The sequence below is a fragment of the Typopeltis vanoorti genome, chromosome 7, assembly GCF_054136105.1.
Source record: "Typopeltis vanoorti isolate ZY-2024b chromosome 7, IOZ_Tvanoo_1.0, whole genome shotgun sequence".
In the NCBI taxonomy this organism is placed as follows: Eukaryota; Metazoa; Arthropoda; class Arachnida; order Uropygi; family Thelyphonidae; genus Typopeltis; species Typopeltis vanoorti.
The window spans coordinates 8,852,665-8,877,291 of NC_143555.1; the positions used below are offsets into that span (position 1 = coordinate 8,852,665).

A 24,627-nucleotide genomic window follows, 5' to 3' on the forward strand; every position below is an offset into this window, starting at 1 on the left:
CTAAGCTGTACTCAGATGACATCCACCCTTTAGCATGGAAGAAAGCTCATATACAACCAGTTAATAGAAAAGGAGATAAATGCCATCAAGCTATCAACCTATTACTCTTATATCAATTTTCTCTAAAGTAATCGAGAAGGTTATCAACAGTCAGCTTCTTTGACATCTTCAGTACGACTGTCCAATTAATGACCACCAGTATGGATTTAGCCACTCTAGATCCACAGGAGATTTCCTGGCTATGTCACTCACATTTGGACCCACCCATCCCATGGAAAGGTTTCAAGAAACCTGTGCTATTTGGGCTTGACACCTCCAAGTTTTTGATAGGATCTGGCATTGAGAGCTCCTCAACAAGTTACTATCATTTGGACTGCCTTCATCCTTGTGTAAATGGATAGCAAGTTTCTCAAATCAATCCCTACGTGTAATGGGGTTCTCTTCTCAGACTTTCCTGTCAATGCTGGTGTCCCTCGGGGCTGTCATTTCACCCGCTCTCTTCTTGATTTATATAAATGCCCTACTCTCATTGACTGAAAACTGTATTCATAGTTTTGCTGATGACAGCACACTTCACTCATCCTACTCACATGACTAACCTTGCAGAGCTCGATCATCTCTTGCTTCAAGATCATCTATAATAAGTGCCTTTAACAGCAATCTTCACAGTATCTGTGATTGGGATGAAAGCAACCTAGTTAACTTTAATGCTTTCAAAACACGTTTTTTTTTTTTTTGTTTTGTTTTCCTGTAAAAAAAGACCACAGATCTTCTCTGCTTACTTTTGATAAGGCCAAGCTCAACAATCAAGAGCAGATCTCTCTTCTCAGACTGAATCTTACTCCAAATCTTTCCTAGAACTATCATACAACTTCCATAGCATTGACAGATTTAAAAAAAACTTGGCAAACCATACTTCACTGCCAAACAGTTACTTACTCTGTACAAATCCCAAATCTAACCAACAATGGAATACCGATCTCATGTATGGATTGGTGCACCTAAGGCCTCCCTAAAAATTCTTGATGCTGTTCAGACAAGAGCATTCCAGTTGATAAATGACACTTCTCTTAGACTATCTTCAGTCACTATTCCAGAGTCAATTTGTGCATTATGTCTATTCTACAGATATTTCCATGGCTATTGTTCAGCAGAACTAGCATCCATTTCCTCATATTTCTGATGGATCTATAGGAACTCGTACTACAACTGCTCAGCATCCATTTACAATTGAACAGCATACTCATTGAACCTGCTATACTCCCAGGTATCTTTCATTCTTCCACCTCAATTCTGTGGAACAGTCTCTCTCATGAAGCATTTCCAAAGGACTACAATCTTGAACAATTCAAGAAGAACATCAACAGATTATTGTATTTCCTGATCCAGCTCTTACATAGCATCTGTTTGCTATACTCTTCTGCCTTTCGTGTGTGTGTGTGGGGGGGAGAAATATATATATAGTTTTATATATATATATACATGTCGGCCTAGTTGGCGAGTGGTTAGCATATCCGCTCTCCAGCCAAGAGGCTGTGGGTTCGAATCCCGCATAGGCATGGATGTTTGCGATTGTTCTCTCCCAATATGGACTGGGTCACCATGGGAGTAGTAGATCCAAAACCTTCTGCAATGGGAGAGGCCTTCACCCTGCAGTGGGTAGAAAAATAGGCTGTTAATTTTATTTATTTATATATCTATCGTAAGATCATGCAAAGATTCTCATTATATGAACATTTAACATAGATCATGCCTAACTGAGTTTGATATATTTTAGTACAGATCCCCCAATAACTTCATCAAAATCTGAGAGGGAGAGGGCATATTAAAGGTGCTTCCTGTTTGTGAGTCAAGTCTGTATTCTTGATTACTATGCCTTCTTTAAATAAGTGTACTTGAAATGTATACTGAAAATGTAATTATATTACAAATTCTAGCAAGCCATATAAAGAGATGTAAGAGATAAAAAAACATTAGCCAAAATATTAAACAAACAATACAGATAATGTTTATTTTACATACCATTCCAGATGCTATATCACGTGCAAAGTTCATTCTTTGTTCCCAAGGTAATGGCTGTGAAAGATCATGAATAAGTTCTTTGAGTGTACCTCCACTAATATATTCTGTTACTAAATGGAGCTTCTTATCCTTATACAGCACACCAATGAACTGGAGAACATTTTCATGATTTAGAGAACGTAAAACAGCAACTTCTTTCAAGAAGTTTTTCTGGGCTTCATCATCTACACGATATAATTCCTTTAACACCATTACTTCACCAGTATCTCTGTGTGTTATCTATGAATGATATAAAAAAATTAGAACTTTAATACTACACAATAATAAAAATAGACAATTTCCTGCAAAGCATTCTAACATCATAAATTAATGTAATTATGCTCAAATATCATACCGCATAAAATGAAAATGCTCGTAGAAAGGCTTATATGCTGATTATACATAATTATTAATTGACTTAAAGAATTCACAACGTACAATAGAATATAATTAAATTAAACTTTAATATATATTTCCAATATTTCTGCAACGTCACGTTGCCATTTTCAAAGGAACTTACAATAAAGATACGTGCACGCAGGCACTACATACAGTAAATGAGGATGAAGCAGGAAGCTATCGTTTCTCATAAAAGTCCTGATGGTGCCCCGTAGCGGGCTATGTAGGTATTCTTGGCCATTGGGCTGAAGGTCTCATGAAGTATGTCTCCCAAATTTGGGGCAGTCTCATGCAACCAAATGTGTTGAGGTTTGGCATGTTTCTTAGGGCTGAGGCTGATTCCATGAAAAGTCTTTCAAACTTGAACTTCCTATGGTGTATTATTGTTGGCTTTCTTCCACCGTATTCTGTGGCATGTATCCAGAGTGGCTATACTGGTGAAACCGGATGTAGTCCCTGAAATTCTGATATTCACTGTCCTGCCTGTTTTTTGGCCAAAGTAGGACAGCTTACAGCTGTAAGGGACCTGGTATACGCCAGGTAGGTCTAGGGGAAGTGGTTGGTCTTTAGTGGACCAGACAAGGGATGCCAATTTCCTATATGGTCTGTAACAAGAGGTCAAGTCATGTTTTCTTAAGATTTTGGTTTTCTCTGTTTATAGAAAACCCACCCATACAGGCAGATACATTCACCAGCAATCCCCCCCCCCCCCCACACACACAACAATATGGAGTTATTAAGACACTATACAACAGGGCGAAACTAATCTGTTCAAATGACAATGCCCTAACCACTGAACTAAATCACATCCTCAACATTTTCTCAGCCAATGGCTACCCCCCCCAAAAAAATCCAAAAAATATTGAAACCAGTAAACTAAACCGCAACCCCCCCCTTCACAACCGAGGCACCTCAGAAAAAATTACCAAAATCTTAAGAAAACATGACTTGAGCTCTTGTTACAGACCATATAGAAAATTGGCATCCCTTATCCGCTCCACTAAAGACCAACCACTTCCCCTGGACCTACCTGGTGTATATCAGGTCCCTTGTAATCTAAGCTGATGGCGTAACCCTTCCCATAATGCATAGCATTATACCACAAGGATATGTGCTTTGCATTATGAAATACTAAGGCAAGTCATTATCCTCTATATATAAGTTGCCCAGTCGTGAAGTTACTTCACGTGCAAACTTTGTTTGCTTACAACTTGGATAAGAGATTAAACCAAGAAAATAATTTCTTGGCATCTTTAATTTATGATTACTCATATGTTGCTAATGTCAGTCCCACCTGATATATATATATATATAAGATAATATCACTAACTTTCTATTAAGAGTTTTCCTCCAAATTATTTTGTAATTTATCAAACATCCAATATGCATCAAACCACCTATATCTTAGTCTTCTTATAGGTCATTTCCAGTCAAACATAAGAAAAGTCAATAAAACTTTTATTTCTTGTTTTCTCTGCGTGCAAATCATTATTTTGAACCATAAAGATGTCTGCAGATTGGAAATCCAGTACTCAGTTATTTCTGAATTTGCTCTTTTCTTCATATTTTTATGAAAACATTTCTATATGTATGGTGTTACGTCCCCCCTTTTCTATAGATATCGTCTATTTTATTGTTTAATTATATCTCTTCCTTCTCTTATCTCGCTTTTATTATATTCTACTTTTTTCTCTTAACTTGGGGTCATATTTTACTATAAAGATATAGTTAGTGGGTTGAAAGCAAAGAGATTCCCACCAGACAATGGCAATTCCTTTGTTTCTGAGCTAATGCTGGTTCTTACTTCGAAATCAGGGAAAATTTCTGTTTTGCTGCACCACCATAAGTTCTAGATTTTCAACCACTGAAGAATCAAAGAACCAGTACCGAGCTCTGAACTATATCCTTAATTCTGATGAAATAATTCAAGTCTCAAATCTATCCCTATCTCAATCTACAGTTGTGACCTCCCTTCCAAAATACCTCTCACTGTGGTTCAATCTTTATGGGGGGGGGGTGCAGTAGAAAATGATTTCAGGCAAGGCAATTGTAAAATCAAAAGAAAACATTTAATTAAGCACTAAACAAAATACAAATCATGAATAATTCAGACATATATTCACTTCTAAATCAATTTCAGTTAAATCATAAGCATTCGATCTCTCTAATTCTTTCTTAACAAGCTTAGGTAACAGTTCCACATGGCACTCCAACAAAGGTGAAACAAAGGCTAATATCTCAACACTATCAAGATTAACTCTAACATGCATTAACTTCAATGTCAATTTCAGATAAAATATATACACTCAATTTTTCTAACTTCTATCTTAAACAAGCTTAGGTAACAGTTCCACATGGCACTCAAACAAAGGTGAATGTTAGATCTTGAATGGGGACTCTTTCAACAAAAAAAAGTCATTCATTCAAGATTTAACAAGAAACAAAATTCTGGGCTAGAAATGCTTGCACTATTGGTTAATTAAGAAAAATATAAAAGAAAACCTGTTACAATTACCTTAGAAATAAGTATAGTTGAGGAGAAAATTGTATGTCAAAATAGAATTATATTGTTAAAATTATTGATGTCTAAATTATACTGTATAAAAATGTAAATCTAAGTGCAAACAAAAGTTCAAAGGTTGCCAGCTAACTGCCTACGATGACGTCACGGTGCAACGGAAGCGTTTGTGGAAGGCGCGCTGAACTCGCGTTTGGCGAAATGAGCGCTCTTCAAGAAGCAGAAATGTGATGCAATCGTGTAGGGGCGAATAGGAGAGCACAGTGAGAGATCCTCCATTACGAAAAGAGGGCGCTAAAAAGAAGAATAAAAAGCGAGTTCACTCAGGTTTGAAACCCCCCCCCCCCGTTTTTTCTGTTCCTGTTTTCTCGTGTGGACAAGCAGAGCGCTGACCGATCGACGGCGCCAGAAGTATTCTCCTTCCCGGTTGCTAGCTGAAGAAGTCGGGCATGCTATACATGAGCTGACGGCAGACACCAACTAGGGCCATCGGTAAAAGTTTACCGATGCGAAACAGCGGAATAAGTTCCCCAAAAAGGACAGCTGAAATGACGATATCGATTCAGTAGACGAGTGTTTATACGGCAAAATGCAAGGAATGGTGATTTCTGCTGATCGGCGTAACCTCCACGTGGACGCAACTTGATAAAGCAGAAAGACATCTGAATACAAAGGACGGAAGAAAAGGAGCGCGATATCCTCTCAGGACATTGGTAACATACAGTAAATTCCTTATTCTTGTAACGAATAGTATTGGGGCAAAAAAGAGAAGAACAGATTTCTAATTGAAAAGAAAGAGAACTTTTAAGTGACTTTTGTGCTCAGTAACGTGTTAATCTAATTATATTGGACTAGTAGTCTGAAAGCCTGAGAGTATGCAACACTGTTGAATATGCATTGACCTTTGTTAGCAAGTTTTACTTAGAATTCTGAATTACTATTTCATGATAAATATGTGCTTACTTAATCTAGAGATGTAAAATTAGAACGTTTAGATAATTAATGCATTCCTTAATGAATTAGAATTCTGATAAGACATACCCTGATATGTAAAAGTTTATTGTGTGAAATTTTCATAATTAATAAACATGTTTTTTCTATGTAAGTCTGAGTTTGTCTGAGCATGAGATTGAAATTAACTCTCACTAAAGTTCGAACCTGTGAATAAGGGGAAATTAAAGAAAGTTTAGGCCATGACTGCAATGTTGAAGTTCCTATAGGCACTTAATACTTTAATAAGATTAGGTAATACTTAAACTCTGGGAAAGTTTCTTTGTACAAGAATTCTTCTGTACTAGGACTCTGGCTGGCGCAGCTAAAATAAATAAATTTTGTCAGAGTTCCGAATAGAGAAGCAGCCCCAGAGAGATAAGTTAGAGATTTCAGGCTTAGTTAGTACGACAAAGATTTAGGATAGAACACATAAAGAACCACAACATGTATATATAACATGAAACAAAGGCTAATGTCTCAACACTATTAAGATTAACTCTAACATACATTAACTTCAATATCAATTTCAGATAAAATATATACACTCAATTTTTCTATCTTAAACAAGCATAGGTATCAAGTCCACGTAACTTTCAAACAAAGGTGATACCAAGACTAATGATACAATACCGCTAAGGTTATGCACTTCACAGACATTCAGGTCATGCCCTAATTTCTACATTCATGTCTTGAAATTTAGTCTCTCTCTCTAAACTAGGTTTCTAGAGTCCTTACGCGAAATCACAATATTCTAGTCTTAAAAGTTCTATTAGGATTACAATCACTCTTTCTGCACACTTTCATTGAATAAAGAAAGGTTTCTACATTACCACCCAGTTGGGAACTGGGTGGTAACCCAGTTCCCAACTGGGTGGTAATGTAGAACTTCGCCCAAACTAGGTTTCTAGAGTCCTTACGCGAAATCACAATATTCTAGTCTTAAAAGTTCTATTAGGATTACAATCACTCTTTCTGCACACTTTCATTGAATAAAGAAAGGTTTCTACATTACCACCCAGTTGGGAACTGCTGAAAAACATACACATCTCAATACAGCTTCACCTTTGTTTCTGGTTCGTTCAACCTGTAGTTTCTTTCTCATCAGACTCGGGCTGCATGCATCTCGGACACTGAAGAAACGTGCTTGCCTTTCACTGGTCACCATGTTTAAGCAAAGCTCGTCTGTCTATACTGTATACCAGACCTCAGCTCTGCTGAACAAATTTTCTATCGGCAGATTCTCAAGGATTGCTCGGCACTTCGCCCAAGAGACCGAGATAAACATCGGGCACGGAGAGACTGGCTCCCATGAGAGCAGACGACTGACCGGCAAGGGACTCTGGCTGGAGATCCGACGAATGAGAGAAAAAGCCCCGGTCCGGCACTGTGTTGCCTTTTTAAACTACGCGCCCCTACACTTCCGAACTACGTCATATCCTTTTCCTTCTTTGCTCACTTCAAAGCACAACTCCTTTCACTAGCACCACATTCTCCCCTAGTAATCTCTTTGATGGTGGTGGGAATGTTTAGTCGCGTGCCTTCCCTTCACGGTGAACGCATACTCTGGTGCATGTGCATTGCCTCTGGCAATCGATCTTTGACCCTTTAGACCTTTACTCAGTAGTGCACAAACACTCATGTTATTTTTAGCAAAGCTTAGGCAGTGGACTTAATTACAACAAAATACATTATAATATTAAGGGATAAATAACAGAATTCTAAAATTACTAAATTGTTTGGCACCTTTACATAAAAGTTAACCTGCTTGACATATCATTATGTGCAAAGTTTAAAAGTGCATGTTAAGTTTTGAAGAAATTACAAGTTAACTACTTTTAGTTTTATTCAGAACTTAACAATGGTATATATTTTCCACTCTTGCTTTGTTATATCTTCATTAGACCAGCCTTTCCTTATGTCATATACCATTTCTAATGATTCATACATTCCTCCACTTCATCCTTAAGAAATATTTATTGTTGTACCAGAGGTGCAAAAGTCTCAGTGTCCAATTCCTCATTTTGATGTTTTCCCTGCTTGTCATTCAATAAGATTATTCTCTTCTTTAGTGTCCATTACCATAGGTACTCCTTTCTTTCTCTGATCACTTGAATTGTAGTTATTATTTAGAATACTACTCTATTTTTGTCTTCATTTCAGTAACACCTACTACATTATTTGACATTTCTCTTATTGTTCTTCTGCAAGTCCTTCTTTTCTGTTTAGTCTTGTTATGCTGGTAGTACCTAGCCTGAACTTGACTGATGCTTAGTTCAAAACAAGTTTTGTTTCAGTAGTTGACTTCCCACTATTTGCACTGGTTCCCTGATAAAAAAAAGTAGGGGCCTTATTTAGCCAGAAAATGTTCCATCCAGCATGATATTTTATGTAATCTTAACATTTTCTTTTGGTTTAAGCTAATTGAAAATGTAATTTGGTTTGCTAAATCCGAAATTTCCAGCCCATCCTCCTACATTCAGTATTCAGGCAAATACCTACTAATGGGTACAGAACAAGAAGAGAAGGACTGGACATTAGGTTGGAGGACCAAGATCATTCTCCATACTCCTTAAAACTGAGAAGAGATCTCCAATCATCTAGCTTGAACCTTTGACTGATTCTAGTATGCATGCACATACACACCAAACCTATACAATAAAAGTTGCAAAAATTGTGGCATATGTAGGAAAAAATGTAAGTAGATAAAAAGAATGAATATGTTAATGTATAGCTTAAAAAGTTAAAGATTCTACTCTTTATGGAAGACCGAGTAAGGGAGGCAGTTAAAAAACACATATAGATGGAATGACAGGGGAAAGGGGGAAGAAACAAGAAGCATGGCTGGCCTGGTTGGCCGAGTGGGCATATCCATTCTCCAGCCAAACAGCTGTGGGCATGGATGTTTGTGATTGTCTGTGAAAATACTAGTGGTGGTGGTCGGCGGTAGATGGTGTTGGTGTAGATAATGAAAGTAGTTGCAGTTGGTGGAGGAGTGGAGACAGAGAATTGTAGAGTAGGTGCCCTCCTTCGATGAGTCTTTGGACTCCCTGGCGGTGTTAAATAATAATAAACTACATAAAACCAGATGAAATCAACAATAAACTTCTTTTTCTTGGAACAGTTTTTGGAGCTGTTCAATTAAATGTAGTAGTTCTATAGTAAGCTTGAAGAATAATCTTCTTCAAGCTTACTATAGAACTTCAAGCTTACTTCAGAAGAAAGAAAGAGGTTATCTGTTAATGCATAGCTTGAACAGGTGAAGGTTCTAATCTCTGGGCAAGACAGAGTAACAGAAGCTGTTAAAAAACACAGGTAGATGGAATGACAGAGGAGGGGGGAATGAGCAAAGATGATTTGATATGTTTGAAGCTGCACAGCAAATGAATGCTGACCAGCTACTGCTTGTGTGCTTGCAGTTTTGGAGGAACACAGAAATATGGTGGCTGCAAGTTCAACATCACAATGTTGATGAAAATACCAACAAAAGGCATGGCAGAAAGAAAATGTTTATGAGAGAGTGGAGCAAATTTAAAGTGTTAGCAGTTACAGGTGAGAAGTAGAAATGCACAGTGCATCTAACTTTTTGGAGGGTGATAAAACCATAGATGAGATGTGACAGGAATGGCTACAGATGAAAGTCAACCCAAAAAAGAGTCTAAAAAATCATGTTTGAAGATTTTTATTATCAGAGCATTATCACAGTTAATGGAAGTCAAGTGAGATCACTCCTGGAGAAGATGAGACACCAGCGTGTTTTGGGAAGCAGTGACGTTTTCAAGGTTACTTACACTCATCCCACTGAAAAACAAGGAGGTATTAAATTTTTAAGGCACTGGTGGAAGATCTGAAAACTTCAAATAACTGTAAACTACAAAGTTTGAAAATGAGGAGTGAAAAGTACGTTCATCAGCAAAGCTATGGATAGGATTTCAGGTGAGTAAGAGAAAGCCATTTACGTACAAGAGAAAGAGAGAGAGACATAGTAATTGGTCAGTGAATTTAGCGTTCTTGTAAAATTGGTGATTTTTATCCCTTTCATTGTGTTTTTCCCTTAGAAAATTAGCATTTTATAGTATATTAATATGCATGTTAGTATTTTTAGTGTATGTAGTGTTTTAAAACATATTTTTGTTAAGATATTGAAATAATAAATATAGTTTAAAATGGCACCAAAAACACACAAGAAATGTAATGCTAAGAAGAGCAGCGAAGTCGAGAATAAGAAAATTTGCCCCACTAAGGAGGATAATGAAGATGTTCGGTATTTGAATAAACATAGGAAGGAAAAGAAAATTAAGCAGCACAATAAGAAACAACAAAGCATGGAATCAGGTAAGTTAGTAAGTAACGAAAATCAGGTAAATAACATTGACTGTACAAAGAAGGATATTATTTGGTATGGTGACTATCATAAAACATGTTGTTGATAAGCAGATTATAGCTTCAAGTTTTCCCAGAGCACAAACTAAGAACATGTACCAAGTGTTCGAACCTGCGGTTCCTCTCGTACTGAGTAGGATTACTATCACAACGACTAGTCATCAGTAGGATAAAACTAACCTGTAATCTTTATTATCAAACTCACTTAATTATCTTTATTTTCAAGTCTGATTCTCTCGGCAATGTGCCCTTGTCTCACATTAAGGACCTAAAGTCGTTCAGTCCTTAATATCATGTGGTACATGAACATGTGGTACTTTTAGCCATACTCTCAGGGGACCCTGTAACCCCTAGAGAGCGCGTCCCCTGGATGGCGGATAGGGGAGCCCATCATGTGTGTCTGTGTACATGCACGTGTGTGTGTACATATATATATATATGGTGGGGTGGTCCGAATATACTGAATAAGGACTCGTGGACCAACAAGGCCATAAGGGGCAATCATCTTGATTGTAAGGGAAGCGGCACCTCCCATGGACCCCCAAGCTGGATCTATCCTCTCCTTCTACTTTGAGGAAGACCCACTTAGTTAAATCTTTCCTATAAGGCCTTATCAGCCAACTCTTCTTACTTTATGACCCTTGTGCTATTAGAGTACTCGAGGGCCATGGGGTCTTTTAATTTCTGGCCTTACCACTATGTCCTCTCTATAAACCTTACTATATTTCTTCTATAATCTACCCTTTCCCCTTCAATATACCCTATTCCTCCTATGGGTTTAAATTTGAAAGAAGGCGAGTTCAGAAGCCTTAAGGTAGCAGCCCTACCACTGAACTATTCCATCGGCAGGCTAGTTCCCTGACATGGAGAACATAACCATGCTTGTAAGCTGACAGAAAAAGATAATCGGATTGAATCTATGGGAAACGACAAAATATAATACACATAGCAAACTGGAATGTAAGAGGAATAGAATATAAAGAAATAGAATTAGACCAGTTATTAAATGAAAGAAATTTTAAAATAGCAGTAATCACTGAAACAAAAAAGAAATTAAAAGGAACTATGAGAACTGAAAATTTTAATGTGATATACAGTGGAGTCGACAGAGACCAAAGAGCACAAGCAGGAGTCATGATTTGGATTCATAACTCCCTTTCAAAACAGTTAAAACATTATAAATTATGGAATGAAAGAATAATAGAAGCTAGAATAAAAATAGATAGAGGCTATTTAACAATAATTGGTTTATATGCCCCAGAAGAAGGAAGAGAACAGGATAATATTGATTTTTATAATCAGCTACAAAACATATATAATAAAATAAATAAAAATGATTACGTAATTTTAGCAGGAGACTTAAATGCAAGAATTGGAAACACTAAAATTAATAATAATATAGGAATACATGGAGAACACACTCTAAACAGAAATGGTAAAAAATTGATTGACTTTGTAGTTTATAATAACCTAAAAATAATGAATTCCTTCTATAAACATAAAGACATATATAAATATACTTGGGCAGCAAGAGGATGGAAATCAATATTAGATTACTTCATATTAAATGAAAAGACATCAAAATTTTCACTAGATGTTAGAGTTCACAGAGGATATGAAATAAGCAGTGACCACTTCCTTGTTAAAATAAAATTAAGATTACCACCTAAATGGCTACAAGTAACAAGAACAGAAAGAAAAATTGAAACATTTGTTTATAAAACTAGACTATTGAATGACACAAATGTACAATGGCTATATGAACAAAGAATTAACCAGTATCTAGATAAAATAAAACAAAATGAAGAAATAGAATGGCTTAATATAAAAACGATACTAAATGCAGCAGCAAATGAAAGCTTAGGAAAGACCAAAAAATTCAATAAAAGAAAAAAAACTGAAGATCTGGGATGATACAATCAAAGAAATAATCAAAAAGAAAAAAGAAGCCTATCACAAATGGTTAGGCAGTAAAAGATTAGAAGATGAAATAGAATATAAAAGAATAAGAGCCATAGCTAAAAGAGAAGTCAGAAAAAGACAGAGAATCATGGAATAAATTTGTTTCTAATTTAGAACATGATTTATATAAAATAAGACCCAATGTATATAAGATTTTGAAACACCTAAATGCAGATACCAAAGAAAACATAAAACTAAACACTGAATTGAAATTAGAAGAATTTCTAAATTACTACACAGAACTGTGGACAGACAAATATTTTAAAAAAGACAACTGGCAAACAATTAACGAAAATGAAAAGGAAATAACTGAAGAAGAATTAGAAATCAGCCTGAAAGAAACAAGAAACGGAAAATCACCTGGAGAAGATATGCTAGGTTCAGAACTATATAAATACGCAGGAACAAGATTCAAAGGAAGACTCTTATTATTTTTAAATAAAATTTACTCAACTGGTATCCCCCCAATAGAATGGAAAAAAGCAATTGTGATTCCTATCTTTAAGAAAGGTAATAGAGAATACCCTAAAAACTATAGAGGTATCAGTATACTAAATTCATGTTACAAAATATACAGCAGAATCTTAAATAACAAACTAATGAAATATTCCGAAAACTTTATTCTAGAGGTACAAAATGGATTTAGAAAAGGACGATCATGTATAGACCCAGCCTTCTGCCTAAAATTAATAATAGAGAAAAGAAGAGAATATAATTTAGAAACACATATTGCATTTATTGACTTTGAAAAAGCATTTGACAAAGTTAAAAGAAACATATTATTTAACATATTAAAAGAAAGACAAATACCAAATAATATCCTAAAAGCTGTCACAAGTATATATGAAAATAATCAAATACAAATAAGATTAAATCACGAGCTATCATATACAAGAGAGATAAACCAAGGGGTCCGACAGGGATGTCCCCTCTCAGCAACTCTTTTTAATATCTACTTAAATGAAATAATAATAAAATGGAGTAAAAATTTACGTCAAGGAATTAAACTTTCACCTACAGTTAACTTAAACACTCTCCTCTTTGCAGACGACCAAATAATAATTACAAATTCTGAAGATAACTTATAGAAAGCTATTTTAAATCTAAATGAGATATCCAAAGATTATGGTATAATAATATCAACGGAAAAATCAAAAACTATGGCCTTTAAAGGACAAGATCCAGCAAGAACTAAAATAGTATTAGATAACAAGATCTTAGAACAGGTGAATTCATTTAACTACCTAGGATGTATGATCACTTATGAAAATGAAAAAGATATAAACATAAAAATTGCAAAATATTTAAAAATAACAGGAGTAATTAACTCTATATTTAAACCAAACCTAGTTCAAAAACAAACCAGGCTAAAAGTATACAATACATTAGCCCTACCGGTCTTAATGTATGGAAGCGAAATCTGGACAATAAAACAAAAAGACAAACAAAGATTAACAACAGCAGAAATGAAGTTTATGAGAAAAACTGCAAAGTATACCCTATTTGATCACAAAAGAAATAAACCAAGAACCAGTAATTGAAAAAATTAAAAAATATAAACATAGATGGATGGAACGCGTTCAAAGAATGAAAACAGAAAGATTACCAAAACAAGCCTTAAAGTACAAGCCATTAGGAAAAAGAAAACCAGGACATCCTCTTAAACGATTCAACGATGACTTCTAAAGCCGGAATAGGCCATACTAGGCCTAAATCCTTGATACGTATGATGATGATGACATGAACCTAAAGTCATTCAGTTCATGCAGTTACCACAGTATGACTTTTAGCCATACTTGCCAGTGCAAAAGCAATACCTGTACCAATAGAACTCCACTGGTCAGCAACTTATTTCTTTTTTCCCCAATTTATCGATCCTTAACTTAAATTAGATTCTAAGTAAAACCCTAACTTAAAACTACCTTAAATCTAACTGAAAACTAGAGCTATGAGCTCAGCTACACCTCAGTCAGATAGCAAAAGTTATGTTATATATCATCATAGAAAGAAAGAAATATAAAATCAAATTGGAAATTAATGAAACACAATCTGGTTTTCAGGAAAATAATGGAACTAGAGAAAGACTCTTCAACATCGAACTATTACAGAAAGCTATCTGGAGAAGCAGAAAGAAGATTACTTATGTTTTATTGACTACACAAAGACCTTTCATAATATACAACATGAACAACTAATCAAATGCATCAGAAAATTAGGAGTAGATGGTAAATATACCAGATTACTGATAAATCTACGTTGGGAGCAAACCACCTCAATAAAAATATGAGGAGAAACCTCAGAGGAATTCCAGTAAAGAAGGGTGTCAGACAAGGCTGTGTTCTAGAAACCTACTAGAAGCGCTAAAACTAAGTGAAAAATATGGACTTAATTTCAACTTCAAAAAAACCCAAAACCATGCTGGTAACAAGAGAAAAAGGGAAAAATACCCAATATAAATATTCAGATCAGAGGAAATATCTTAGATCAAGAAGAGAGTTATATATATTTGGGTCAACTAATTACAGAGAATGGAGAGTGTGATAAGGAAATATTAACAACAGAAATTGCTAGATCAACCTTCATTAGTATGAAAAACATTCTGACCTCAAGGGAAATTCACACAAAAACAAGAATTAGGCTGTCCAAATGCTACATATGGTCAACACTGTTATATGGAGAAGAAACCTGGACAATATCAAAATATTGTAAAAATAAACTAAAAGCCAATAAATCAGTGATAGACAGAATAAGCCAGATTGCTCCCTCAAAGCTATGATCAAGCAAAAATTGTCATACTTTGGACATATTATGCAAGCAAATGACAGTCTGGAGAAGATGATGATGCTTGCTAAAGTCAATGGAAGCAGGAGAAGAGGAAGACCAAGAATTAGATGGGTGGATGGAGTTAAAGAAGCAAATGGAGTGCGCTTGGATATTTTGAAAGACATGGTCAGGGACAGATCTGAATGGAGAGTGTATGTTCGTGGGATCACCAGGAGTCGAAAACAACTCGATGGAAGATAACACACACACTTTGAGATGTGGATCCTCAGACAAATTCTTAGTCCCATGGACTGCTAAAAAACTAATTTAGAAATATTAGAGATGAGTGGAGAAGATAGGACTCTGTTGAAAACCATTAAGAGAAGGAAAAAAGAAAAGGACCATTCCTTAGTCACATACTAAGGCATGAATTCCTAAAAAAAAAACTTTTAGAAGGAATGATACAAGGAAAAAAGAAAAGGACCATTCCTTGGTCACATACTAAGGCATGAATTCCTAAAAAAAAGACTTTTAGAAGGAATGATACAAGGAAAAAAGAAGAAGAGGAAGACAAAGAACAGATTGGATGGGAAATATTAAGGACTGGACCTTTTATCCTATGAAGAATGTAAAAGAGAAGCACAAAACCTACATGGTGGAAGCTCATGGTAGTCAACCTCCTGGAAGGAGATGACATCTGACAAGGACAAGTTTATAAATGTTCCATTCAGAAAAGGAAACATGCTAAACTACAAGGCTCATTCTTGGCAGGATGAGCCTTGTAGTTCAGCATGGCAGGAAATTATGGCCAACTGAGGAGTATACTGAGTTAAGTGCAATGCAATCAGTTGCTGTGTAGGAAGAATACTGACAATGCATAGGAATAAATACGGTAGGTATCAAATGGATGGGCAATCTTATCAAGCAACAGATTCATATGAAAAGGATGATATGGAAGGAATACCATGTACATAAGGATCATGTCCATTATGAAAATTATAAGCAGCAAGCCAGAAGAATCACAACTGTTGTACAGAAAGCTAAGTATGATATGAAAAAAACTGGATCTGCAAGCTAAAGACAACCCCAAAGAATTTTGGGGTTATCTTAAGCTTGTAAAGCAAGTAAAAGAAAGAACGAGTATGAGAGAATAACTAATGAATGCATATGGTGTGAGGATGACAGATGAAGAGGTTATTCAACTAAGGAATGCCCATTTTGCTAAAAGCTATCAACCTGGCATATGCAACACTGAATTTACTGCTACCTCTTCACTGGATGAGAAACTCAAGTGTATGAGGAAGAGGAGGTATTCAAGCTGTTGCAGAAACAGAACAAGAATTTAGCAATAGGGACTGATGGGATATCAACATGGGTGCTAAAAGAGTGTTCAGCTGAACTGGATATTCCTTTAACCAGGCTATATAACTTAACTCTCAAAACAGGGAAGAGAGTCTGCAAGAGTGGAAGGAATGTATGGTAATCCCATTGCACAAGGGATGTCCAAAGACCGATGTATCCAACTAATTGACCAATCAGTATCGCAGTAGTAGTGTTGAAGATTTTGGAAAAGTTGGTTAGGGCCTGCATTCAGAAATGGTTGACAGAGAATCTCTACTTTGCCATGAATAACATGGGTTCACTAAGGGAAGGTCATGTTCTAGCAACTTGCTCACATTCTATAATAACATTCTTATTGAGCTAAACTCAATAATGGGAATGGATATATCACGATACTTTTGGATTTTCCTAACACTACTGACAGTATACAGTATGTAAGACTGTTACATAAATATGAGAATATGAGTTTGATTATGGATTATAAAATATTAGCATGGTAGGCTTGCAGGAACTCCTTGACAGGGCAGTTGACTTTTTCTCTATTCGAGGCCTTTCTATTAATGTAGAGAAGTCCTGCTCTTTAGCTCTTGTTCCCTCTGGTTGTCACAAGAAGCTTAAAGTCGAGACTATAGAGTTTTCCCTGCACGGGAGGCCGCTGCAGGCTTTGACCATTCTGGAAGAGTGGAGATACTTCGGTATCATGTTCACCCCAAGGGGAAGGCCTTCTACCCTAGAAGCTGAGATCGCTTCTTTGAGGAAAGTTCCTCTCAAGCCCCAGCAAAGACTGTTTCTCCTTTCCCACTATCTCCTACCTCGCTTTTACCGAAGTTGGTGCTTAAAAGGCCACATATCTCGGTACTATCCCGAATGGACAGGGCTATCCATTCAGCCATGAGATCATGGCTCCGACTGCTGTCTGATACCCTTACTGCATATTTCCATGCGAGAGTGAAGGACGGCGGGCTCAGAGTTCCATCACTTAGATGGCTGACCCCACGCCTGTGGCTGTCCAGAATCGCAAAGTTAGAACAATCTTCTTCCCCTATCTGCAGAGAGGCTTTCTATAGCCCATTAATACAAGAAGACTTTAGGCAGGCTAAAGGCTAGTCCCATTATCAAGGTACCTTAATTGAGTCAGCACCCGCAGAACACAAGAGATGGGCATCTCTGCTGCACTGTTCTGTAGATGGTGCTCCTTTAAAAGAGTCATATCTGATGCCTCCCCCAGCATGATTGGATAAGGAATGGTACTAGACTCCTCCCTGGGTTCGAGTATACTGACCTAATCAGAACGAGGATCAATGCCCTGTCCACTAGAGCCCGCACACTTCGATGGGATAGTGATGACTCAAATTGTAGAGCTGGCTGCCACTATGGTGAGACATTGTCCCATATAGCCCATGTTGTTTCCGCACCAATGGGGTCCGCGTACAGAGGCATAAAGCTGTGGTCTTCATTCTGAATAACTGCTTTAAGAACAAAGGTTGGGAGATTGCGGTGGAACCAGATTATAAGACCTCTGCGGGTTTGCATAAGCCAGATTTAGTGATTAAAAGAGATGGTGACATTTGGGTAGATGATGCCCAGGTGGTGGGAACAGGGTGCCCACTAGCCTATAGCCATAATAATAAGGTAAACTATTATAAGAATACCAAGATCTAGTTAGTAAGATATGGGAGGAGCATGGGGAAACTCCGAGGTTTACCAGCACCACCATCTCTTTACATGGTGGTAGACAGATAGCTATAAGGACTTAAAACAGCTTGGGCTTATGCAGCAGGATATAAAAGTTCTTTCCTTGAGGGCCCTACAGGGTACACTGGTGGCATGGTGTTGCCACCAGAGAATGACTACAATGATAACTAGAACAGGCAAACTGTAAAACACTCATAAAGGCTTAGGCCTATATCAAGTTTGGACGAGATGTCTGAATGTGACGTAAGGGCAGTACTGCCCATAACCAGTACAAAGATCAATAATAATAAAAAAATAAATAAATAAAAAATAACCAGTGGTGTACAACAAGGATTAATCCTTGGTCCACTGCTATTCAACTTGTACATTAATGACAATGGGAAGGATTTGACAGCTGACATACAGATTATTTGCTGATGATGCAAAGATAAGTGGGGTAATCAGGAATGCTGCTAATATGCGGCTGCATATTACTAATGCAGTAATATGCAGAATGATTTGAATAGGCTGGAATTGTGGGCATGGGAAAATAGATGTCAGTTCAATGTTAGTAAATGTAAAGTAATACACTTTGGCATGATTAGATATCCAATGTCTTATTATATTGATGGGATTATGCTAGAAGAAACTGATCAGGCTAGGGATCTTGTAATTTAAGTAGATAGGAAGTTGAAGTTTAGGGGCCATGTAACAAAAATTGCAAACACAAACTCAAAAGATAATTGCAACGCTGGTATGATCTTTCACGTGTAAAGGCAAGGATGTCATTTTGCCTCATTACAGAACTTTCATAAGCCCTCTCTTGGACTATTGTTGGCAGGTCTGGTCTTTAACGCTATTCTTTGCAGTAGAAAGACTGCAAAGAATAGCGTTAAAAATATCAGGATTGTGGAATACTAATTATAAAGAGAGATTGAGCATTTTTAGCCTGCAAACAGGGGAGAGAGAGAGCGAGAGAGAGAGAGAGGGGGGGGTGATGTGATCGAAACATACAAACTTCTGAAGGGTTTTACAGAATTCAATAGATGGCATTTTTCATTTTATATAGGGTGGGGGAAAGAAGAAGTGGGCATCGTTTTAAGTTGAGAATGAATGCTGTCAAGTAAGGATTGAGGGCTAGGTTTTTCTCTCATAGAGTGGTGCATGTTCAAGTAGCATGAATAAATTCAAGAACAGGTATGACAGCTGATGTGAATAGTATGGCCTCCCTTGATGAATTCCTAACTCCCTGCAGGCAGGTCTCTCTTAACAATAATAATAATATATTCTCTATATACTGAGAGTAAATTTTATAAATAGACTTTAAATCATCATGTGTCATCTCCATCCAGCTGGTAGACTACCATGATTTAACTCATGGTTGACTACTGGCATAATGATATTGTGGTGAGGACCCTATCTCTTCCACATTGTTGTAAGTATTCATGACTGTAATCCAAGTGTGTTCATGGGGCCAGTTTGACTGTTCTGAGGGATGAAAAACCCAAGTTTCCAAGTGAAAAAACCCCTCTACCTCCATAAGACCGACTAACTCACTTTAGTCGAAAGAGACCAGATAAATGTCATGGATGAGAATCGAACCCAGGTCTCTGACCAAAAGGCTTCATGTATACAGCCTGAGCTATGGAAATTCAGACTTTAAATATTAAGTTTAATAATGTAATAATATCATAATAATATAAATACATATAACAAGTTACCCAAGAAGAATCCGGTCCGATAACAAGACCAAGAGATCCCATAAATATCAGATTTAACATGGTCTAACATGATTTAACATGATCTAATCAAAAGAAAGCAGCTGGAGAAACAAAGATACACAGGGAGTGAAGAATATAAGAGATTACATAAAGAAGACAGAAGAGCCATCAGGCAGGACAAGGAAAAGTTTTATACTGATAAATGTGAAGAGAGGAGAAAGGCTTCCAGGTGAGGAGGCACAATTATAAAAGAATGTTTTGTTTAGTTTGTGACCTAAAGTACAAGTTTAAGACCAAACTGAATGCCATCAAAGACAAGAATGGAGTAGTACTAACAGAAGAACTGGAAATCAAAAACACATGGAAAGAATACTCGTAGATACTGTACAAAAGAGAGAATAAAGAAAATTTGGAGGAGCCTTCACACCAGGAAAATTTTATTTGGAAACTCCTCCATTAGGCATGAGGTTGAAAGAGCAGTTAAACAGCTTAATATCAATAAGGTACTGGATGCAGATAGAATCCCAGCAGAGTTAATTATGGCAACAGGGGATAGAGAGATAAGAGTGTTTCATAGATTGTTTACAAGGATATGAGAGACAGGATCATGGCCAAGAGACTGAAAGAAGTCTGTTTTCATACCACTACATAAGAAGGGAGATATGAAGGATTGGTTAAACTAATAGTTCTATAGTTCTTCCATCATGCAAGCAAGATTTTATTAAAGATCATTCTAAATAGGATTCAGGCCAAAGTCAAGGCAGAGATGCCTGAGGAACAAGCCAGTTTTAGCAAAGTTAAAGGTACCAAAAATCATGGAAAAGCATAAAGAATTTAGACTTGCTATGATAATGTGTTTCATAGACTACTCTAAAGCTTTTGACTGTGTTCAGCATATGAAACTGGGAAGAAAGAAAAGAATGGGTTTTCCTAAACACACTATCAGGTTGATAGCTAACTTGCACAGTGGGCAAGAAGCCACGATAAGAACAGGTGCTGGATTAACTGATTGGCTTCAGGTTGGAAAGGGAGTTAGGCAAGGATTCTTACATCTTCCTCACTTGTTTAGTATCTATGCTGAGGACATCATGCATGTAGCATTGGATGAGCTTAAGACAGGAATTAGGATAGGTGGTATACTAATCAGAGACTAGAGACCACAGATATGAGAGTCCTGAGAAAGATCAGGGGTGTAAACAGATGGCATCAATGACAATATCATATTAAAAAAGAGGATATTAGGAAAGAACTTGACATTGTTAGCATCCAGGAATGTGATAGCAGAGCTAATCTCAGGTGGTATGGCAACTTAAACAGAATGGGAGGGGAAAGATTAGCAAAACAAGTGTTCTCTGCCAGGTTGGCAGGAAAAAGACCCATAGCAAGACCAAGATAAAGGTGGATTGATACAGTAAAAAGTATAGTACACCCACAGATTCGAGACCCTTCAACACTTCTGCGCATGTCACAAAAAGGAGAATCCATTCCGATAATAGCGTAATCAATCCATCTTCTGGGATGAGTTTGTTTTTTACAGGTCGGAAAATTTAGCTTTTCTTTTACGAACATTGTAGTTTTTAAAGTGGTAACTATTGTGCTTGTATAACAGTTGGAAAAATGTACGTAAGAGTATTAACAAAATTAAAAAAAGGTTGCTATACCTTTTTTAATTTTGTAAAAAAAGAAATAATTTTTAATAAAACAAAAATTTAACAAAATTTATTTTTAAGAAAGTTTTGTATAAAATAAAAATAATTATACAGAAAAACAGAAATTTTTTCAAATGAACTTAGATATTCTAAACTTACAGTTGAGAGAACTGAGACACTTTAATGTCCTAAACCGATTAATTATTTATGACTTCCTGTGACTCTTTTAACAAACCCATGCAAAAAAAAAAAAAAAAAAAAAAAAAAAAAAAAAAAAAACGAAAAAAAAATACCATTATCAAATCCTTTTAATCTTCATAGTCATCTGAATCGGTGTCCAAATCGTCATCACTTTCACTTCAATTGATCGCCAAAGGTTCGCATAATTCTTCGATAATTCCGTCTCTGTGATAATATATATTTTCCAATGAAGTGACATGAGAGCAATATTTTCCCCAGTTTTGAACTGTAATACTTTCAATCGCCTGTTCTGAAAGCTTAAAAAGTTTTGACATATCAATATCCCCAGTTATGTTGCGGTGGTGAACAGTTGGCACTCTTTTCTCGACCACGTAAAATTTGTGAATAGTTCTTCTTATAACATTTACATCAAACTCATTCAAAGCTACAATTTCGATGGATTTCTTTCTCTGGTGCTTTTTTTTTTTTTTAGGAGATTTAAGTCTTGGCTTACCTTCATCTTTTGATTCCTTACGAATTCTTTTAACAGTCGACTCTGATATAATTGCACTTGCACATTTTATGACTTGAGAAAGGGGAACAAGGAGCCTTCTAACAATTCTTTTTCGAAGAATGTCAGCACATTATTCAATATTCTTTTGCAAGAGCTACTGAAAGGTTTAACACCAGAACTTGTTAACTTTACTGGATCCATCATACAAATTAATAATAAAAAATAATGTAAAAAAGCAACAACAAAACTAGTACAGCAACAGACAAGAAAGCACGTGATTTCAAATGTTGGTGACCAATTTGTGCATCCTTCATTTCTTTCTCCCCTTCAGCATGAATCGACTATTCTTGGCACCAAGCCAAGCGAAGTTCTACAAAGTGTGGGTGTACTATACCTTAGCAGATAGAAATATAAGATCTGATAATGTTCGAGTCTTGACAGATAATGGATTGATTTGAAAGAAAATTGTTTATATGAAGTTAGTAATGATGTAAGTTTTTCATGTAGTACTATCATAATATCCTGTACACCCTTTGAGGGTACATGTCAGGAATTTGATGATGACTGTATACTGATCAGTAATCTGAGGTATGCTAATGATAGTACTCCTTTGTAATGACAAGGAAGAATTAGGACAAATTTTTGACAAAGTTTAGTAAGAACAGAAGATTTCAGCTCAATACTAGCAAGATAAAGATTATGGAAATACTTGTTTCTCAGGAGCTTCCCTGTCTGTATTTCCTTTGAGAAATACAGACAGGGAAGCTCCTGAGAAACAAGCGTATCTTAATGAATAAAGAACAGAGGAAGTCAGCAAGTTCAAGTACCTGGGTTCCATTATTAATGTGAAGAACTGTTGTTCAGATGTCAGAAGTAGATTTGGAATGGCTGAAACAACAGAGACTTGTCTAAAATCTGGAAGGATGAATCTATCTCCATGGGAACAAAGTTGAGGATCTTGGATACAGCTGTTTTAACAACAGTGAGTTATGGATACCTAAAAAAGTCTGATAAGAAAATTATAGCTGTAACACCACATCTCTGTCTTTCTGAGATGTGGTGTTACAAAAGACTGTTGAGGATATCATATACTGAAAGGCAGACAAATGGACACATTGAAAGGATGGAAGGAAGACTTCTCAAAACAGTAATAGAAAGTAAAGTTCCTGGTAAAAGAGGAAGTGGTAGACTGTCAGTGAGATGAATGGATGGTGTGTCTGGAGTGACCGGTCTTCAGAGAGCTGAAGCAGCCAGAAAAGCATACAACAGCACCACATGGCGAGGACTGGTGTGGCACATGACCGAGCATTGAGTGACCATAAAGCATCTGTTGATTTCCAATGAACAGATGGATGGATAACAAGTTACTTTGCTATATATATTAATCTTTGAAGTCAATGCATTATTACAAATATGAATCTAAAACTTTCTAACCAACGAATAAACAAAACTAAAATTATATATAAATATAGTTAACTTACACTCCATGAATAATTACAGACATAAAAAAATTGGATAATACAGAGAAAAGAAGGAGTTAATATGACTGATATAGTTGAATTACTGATTCTTTTTTGACGTTAGCATCCAGGAATGTGTTAGCAGAGCAAATCTCAGGTGGTATGGTCACTTAAACAGAATGGGAGAGGAAAGATGAGCAAAACAAGTCTTCTCTGATAACTTGGCAGAGAAAACACATTTTGAAGATACCAAGCAATTTTTTTTATAAGCTAGGTTTTAATTCTTTTTCCCAAGTAAGCAAACAGACAAATAAGTCAAGTTTGCACCTGAACATAGTTCAAGTCTTATAAAAAAATTGCTTGGTATCTTTAACATAGCATATACCCAAGGTAAAAAAACTTTCTACAAAGACTTGTTTTGTCATTTTCTGATAAACAGATAATGGATTCTGAAATCAGAATGAAGCTATTGTTGATATAAGCAATTTATCAGGTTTAATACTGCTTTCCTTCATAATGTGATCCATATAGATAATGAATAATGTACATTCTTGTCAGTCACCAGACTTAACATTAACTATCTTTTTGTGCTTCCTTCAATTCTAACTGCTGCCTTTCAACACAAATAAAGACGAAGTATTGCTTGATATAATGCCCCATTGATATCACATAACTGTAGCGTTTTGAATAGCTTTTTTCTCTTGGTACCTTGTCATATGCCTTTTGCAGGTCTACAAAACTTAAATACAGATCTTTCTTATATGCATTCAATTCACTGACAACTCACCACATAAAAAATCTACTCCTCATACCCTATTCTGCTACACTCACATAACTTCGAGGGATAGCCTCTGGTTCTTCCCCCTCTTGCCTTTACTTTTTATAATCCAATCTGGATTAATCTGATAAAATCCTCTCATTAACTTAAACGTCTCTCATATCCACCAAACTCTGCAATCCACATTTCTTCAAGCAGTCCAAAGTCATGATATTGTCTTAGTCAGTGGTCTCT

General features: G+C 36.3%; 1 protein-coding gene across 1 annotated transcript in view; it reads right to left on the reverse strand.

Annotated features, from left to right (window-relative positions):
- The window catches only part of LOC150104475 (LIM domain kinase 1-like), a 390,472-nt gene that overhangs the window by 139,760 nt on the left and 226,085 nt on the right, over positions 1 to 24,627 (reverse strand). The window contains exon 9 of the mRNA XM_090395560.1: positions 2,023 to 2,301. Coding sequence (XP_090251686.1) covers positions 2,023 to 2,301 — 279 coding nt within the window. The remainder of the gene's footprint in view (positions 1 to 2,022; positions 2,302 to 24,627) is intronic.